Source organism: Apis dorsata, unplaced genomic scaffold (assembly GCF_000469605.1).
Source record: "Apis dorsata unplaced genomic scaffold, Apis dorsata 1.3 scaffold_206, whole genome shotgun sequence".
NCBI lineage: Eukaryota > Metazoa > Arthropoda > Insecta > Hymenoptera > Apidae > Apis > Apis dorsata.
In genome coordinates, this window is record NW_006263490.1 from 255,480 (window position 1) to 261,290 (window position 5,811).

Below are 5,811 nucleotides of genomic sequence, written 5' to 3' on the forward strand. Positions count from 1 at the left end.
AAAAAAAAAGGAAAGGAAGAAAAATTTGAATGGAAAAGGATTAGAAGAAATATTGTAAAAGTCGGGAAGGTTCGTCTATTTTTACGAGCGTTCAAGCGAAAAAGGAATGCGCGAAAGATGTTAAGAAATGAGAATAACGAAATACCTATTCGACGCGATTTATGGTATGAAAGGTCAACGATTACGAAGTAATCGACGTCTCTCTCTCTCTCTCTCTTTCTCGAGATCCTTCTCGATCCTACTCACCCACACACCCGGCTCACTTTCGAAAAAATTCCGATTAATTCAGTCGTTCTCAACTCTCCGTTCTCTCCTTTGTCTTCTGATAATCCTCCTCCGTTCGTTGTTATTAATAAATCGATCGACTTTTTAACTTTCTTCCGATTCAAATTTATGGCGCCAATTTTAAATAATTCGAGAGGAAAGAAAAACAAATTGGAAGAAACAAAAGTTGCAAAACTAAAAAAAAAAATATACCTTAATGTCTTTTTCCAGATTAACGATAACATTTTAAAAAAATCTTTGTTTAATCTTTATAACAAACACTTTCATTCGATCGAAACGAATGTTATATTTCGTACTTGTTATAATTCGTTGATCGATTAAAAAATTATAAGATTAAGAGATCTTGGTCCGAAATCGAAAAATTTCACCAAGGATAAAAGGATTCCTCCTCCTCTTCTTCTTTTTCTTTTTCTTCCACGGAAGATCGTGCGCGTTTCGTCCACGTGAATGAAAGAAACTTCACGTCCGTCGTAAGAATTATTAGTGCAATATATTCGCAATACGGTATTATTACCACGGGACGAGAGGGAAAGGTTGTAAATATAAAAGTTTTCGACGCGTAACGCGAGATTCGAATGGCAATATAATCGAGAAAGAAAAATTTTTCGCAAGAGAACTTCGAACGAACCAACTGCTGCTCTTGATCTTTTATATATATGTATGTATACACCTTTCTCTCTTTCCGTGTCTATCTCTATCCTCCTTTCTCCGTCTGTCTATCCTTCTCCAGCGGAATCCCTCCTGCTCCCGCAGAGAAAGTATGCGACGTTCAGCGACGACGACAACATTCGTGAACTCGCATACCGACGATTTTAAAGATATCTGGAAGCATTCGCCGAATGACGAGAATCGCGTCATTTCGAGTTATATGGTAAAAGCGATATTGTTAAAATTATATAGTTGTGACTACGCGTATGACTCGGTTGGTAAGTAGGCCACTTCCCTTATCTATGGAGAACGTCGATGAATGGAAAGAAATATTTTTTTTATCGCTTTACGGAAATTACACGCAAATTCAAATATACGAATTCATTCACCTTCGTTTCCCCAAGCATCTACAAAAGTATTTCTCTTGTAACTAATTTTACGTATCTGTTGCATTTTCAGAAGAATTTTTGTCGAGAAATTGAAGGAAAGTTAAAAAAAAATAATAATTAAATTTGTATATTAAAAATTATTGAATTTTTCGTATGTAAATTTAATGGTAGAGTTTTTTTAATATGATTTATTTGAATATCTTTAGCGTTGCTTCAAATTAAATTGAAAACTAATCGGAATTCCTTTTTTTCGTTTTCAGATGCAGTTTGGGATTACTGTCGATCGTAACTTTTACGGCGCTAGTAGCGATCGCGTCGACGACAGTTCATCAATTCGATATTTCAGGCGAGTAGAAATTTTTTAGTAGCAATTATATTATGTAAAATGAATAACAATGAATGAATATTTATAGACTGTTTTAAATATTTGCATAATATTCTACTATGTCTTGTTAATAATTTAAAATCTGATAATGAAAATGGAAATTTTTCCGAAAAATCTTGATCAAATATATAAATGTTGATTTTTACACTTTTAAAATTATGAATTTTAATCAATCCTTACTTATTGATTACTAAATTTCGCTACTTAAATTTCCGATTTGCATACGATCCCGGTAAAGAATTTGGCCTTCAATTGTGCAAAATTTTGGAATTTCTCAAAAATTCCTCAATTTTCAAAGTTCAAGGAATATCTTTGCCACACGTGTTGTGGCAAAATCAATGTTTTTGTATTTTTTCAATCGATGTAAAAAGAAAAAAAAATGTTATGTAACTGTTACAATTTTGAGGGCAACGATCGAGGACAATAGTGAGATTCCTCTCACGCTGTATCGAAAATCGATCGTTGTTGTTGTTGTTGTTATTGTTGATGATGTTGCATGGTTACATCACAAGCTTCGACTTGGAAAGAATATCTCGTTAGTATTAAGGAACTTGTTAATGTAATCATCCTTTGTGTCGCGTGCTAACGCGCTAATTAATAATCTTTACAATCAAAAAAATAAGAAAGATAGTAAATAATTAAAAAAATTTAAAAATAAATTTATTTTGCATTAAACGTTTTCGTTCGAATATTTTTTCCTTTTTTCCATGGTATTAAGGATATCCTTGTAAATTTGTTTTTCATCCACAGATTATCTATATGGGATAGATCACGATTTACAGGCAAGAGCACGTGCAGGAATCGAGGCCGAAAGATTTACCTATCAAACGAAGGCTAGGTGAGCTTCCCTATCTATTCTCATTAATTTTATAGTAGTAGAAACTTGGATATATACCCATCATAACGATTTTTGCATATTGATCTTTATTAACCATCTTCTTTCTCGCATTTAATTATAATATATATATAAAAAAAAAAATATCACCGTTTATGATAATTTCGTTTCCATTAGTCATTAAAATGTTTAAGAAAATTTAAAATATTAAAAATAAGTGTTTATGTAAATTATCGTGAAAAGAAACTTGCATTAAAGTACACGTAATTAAATATAATCGAGTGATAAAAATAAGTTTGTTAAATGCGCGATTAAAAAGTAATTATTCGCAGCCGATTGAACACGTTTGAAGAATAATAAATGGCGTCGAACCGCGTCGATTCGTCACTTTCACGTGATTAATTGTGCAACAGAAGCCAACGTTACTTTTCATTCAAGGTAACGTGACAGTTTCGTTAGGTTCAATGTAATTACCTAATTCACTCTCCTCACTCAATTTTTCTATCTACTGGAGATATAGAAGGTCGCTTGCTTCATTGAATTTATAATGGAACTCGTCACGGTTAAGTTACTGCAACTTCTTGATGAAAAAAAGATGTTACTTTTCGTAGAGCGTGAAATAATTTATCTAATTTAAATTTAAATTTAAAAGAAGAATTATATCATTATACATTATATACAAATATTTATTTATATTTAATTAATTCAACTTAACGTATTTCAAATAATATATTTATTAAAAAAATAAATTTATTAAAAAAAAAGAAAAAGTTAGGTTATGTTTCACGCGTATCGTACGTGTGTAAAAATACGTATTTGAAAAAAATAATAGTGTAGCGATCATTTTTCAGAATTCTTACGCAACGTTTTTTTCTTTCCAAAGAAAAGAAACTTGATCTAATTTCTCGTGGAGAAAACTTTAAACCGAGAAGATTAAAAGCTCATCAATCTGACGAAACGTAAGAGATCGTTGCACCGCGTACGTATCGTAATTATCGAACTATACGTGATACCTTTCGCCGAATCGGAGAATGTGGTTGAACGTATAGAAAGTGAATCGGAATTACGAGAAGATACGAGCTATTTCTCTTCTCTTCCACGTTACGAAACCTCGCAAAAATTTATTCCAGAAAGAGAGGAACCATGTTGAGAGGAAACGGCGAATATTTATTTATGCTTTTGAGTAATTCTCTGATTATCTTTTTTGGAATGTTGTTTCGAACAAAGAAAAGAAGAACTTTAAACGAAACGCGATATTAACGAAATTCTTTTCAACGTTTTAAGTTTTACATTACCAATCGATACGTTATTTCTATATTTTATACTTTATATTTTCGTATTCGTCGAATTATCGAATATTTAAATGTAATTAATGACTCTAAGTATTAATAAATATAATCGATAGTCACGAATTATAAAGGCCATTCACTTTATCTCTTTTCCTATGTATACATTGCAAATTATCGAAAATTCGCTAAAATTTATTTCCTATATTTCAATAAAATTTTAAAATCCCGCCAATTAACGAGGAAAAAATTTTTTTCACGTTACAATAAAAAACGACATAACCTCTCTCGTTTACCTCGTTTATTTACGTTCAGAAAAATTTCCATAAACGCTCGCTTCGTGCGAATACTAAAACCATAACAAAGAAGCGTCTTTAAATCCATAACCTTACCACAACACAACACAACACCATCACCTTTAAACTTCAATTACCATACCGTATTATTATTATTATTATATATTCCTCTTTCATTCGTCAATTCGTCAATTCGTTGGACAAACGAAAAGGCAAACAAATAAATCAGTTTGGCAAACAAACGTTTAAGGAAGGATCACCTACGACGAGATGAGGAAGTCAGAGTCGAGTCGAGAATAATAAAAAGGTATCGAAGAGCGAACGTGGCGAGGCGCGAGCGGTCCGTCCTTCCTGCTCCATTTTCCTTCTTTTTCTCGCCGCTGGGAGCGCCACGAGCGAACTTTTACTTTCATGGCCGAGAAAAGGAGTGTCGGCGTGCCGTCCTTCCGTGCAGCAGCGGCATTTCAACCACGAGGAAGGTTTCTCGGTACGACCATTAACGGTGCTATCCCCTTTCCACGGCCGTGTGTTGGCAAACGCCACACCGCAGGCCCTACCACTTCCTCGCCACGATCGAAACCATAACGGTAGGCTGGTTTGCGGTATTCCATTACCGATTTCTTTATTTTGGAACGTTTTGACAGTAAATTATTTTACCGGTCAAGCAAGAATTGAAATTTAATTTTAATCGACCAAATTTTTAATTCCTTTTTTTATCGAGTAACCAAAGGATCGACTGTTAATTTTAATAGAATTTAATATTCATCAATTTTCTAGTAAATTTGACAATTAATAGCCTGTATAAAATTGGATAGTTTCCAAAAATTTTAACTTTTGAATGATTTTATTATTTATGAAGAGAAATATATCTTTCTTTGCACTTTTTCTCTTCTTCTTTCATTACTTTTAGAAGATAAAATTGATTTTAGAGGACAACGAGTATTTTATTGATTCCCATCCAATAAAGATTCTCTCAATACCAATTAAGTTAGGATACACAACGAGTCGTCTCTTTCTGATTCTTTCCACTCAAAAGCACCTATCTCTTACTTTTCACCTACGTTGTATCTCGATTTCAGAATCAGTCTGTACAATCGTATATATCTTCTTGTGAAACGCATCGCCGGGGGCCTTCCTGACTAACCGAGAATTTCATGCTCATCGTTCTTTGCTCCATGTCTCCGTGTTGGAAGGCCGGTTCTTCTTTTTTCTCTTCTTTCTTTTTTTATTTCTTACTACCGATAGAAAGTAGCCACGTTCGGTTTAATTACAAGCGACAGGGTCGCTTCTTGCTCTCTTCCTTTCGTTTTCTACGGAGAAACGAACTGTATCGTCGTGTGTATATATGTATGTGTGTATACATACATATGTGTGTGTTTGAACTTGATTATCGAATTGCGTGCACACTTTTATTTCTTATTATTTGGACGAAGCGTGAAAAATGTTTAGAATTTTTCTAAAATTATATAAGACCCTCTTACATAATTTTTCTCTCCCTTTTTATATAATATAACGAGCTAACTTGTTTCGACTCGAAATAATTTTTCTCATCAAATAATAATAATAATAATAATAATAAAACTAAATTAATCTAACGAATTTCTAAAACTAATTAAGGATAAAGAAGACGCGTAATTCTCTCTCTCTCTCTCTCTCTCTCTCTCTCTCTCTCTCTCTCTCTCTCTCT

The 5,811-nt window shown here is 33.0% G+C and overlaps 1 protein-coding gene across 1 annotated transcript in view; it reads left to right on the forward strand.

The window, feature by feature from the left end:
• LOC102673903 overlaps nt 1-5,811 on the forward strand; it is a 23,374-nt gene that overhangs the window by 16,216 nt on the left and 1,347 nt on the right. The window contains exons 2-3 of the mRNA XM_006614990.2: nt 1,583-1,668; nt 2,458-2,545. Of these exons, the coding sequence (XP_006615053.1) occupies nt 1,583-1,668; nt 2,458-2,545 (174 nt within the window). The remainder of the gene's footprint in view (nt 1-1,582; nt 1,669-2,457; nt 2,546-5,811) is intronic.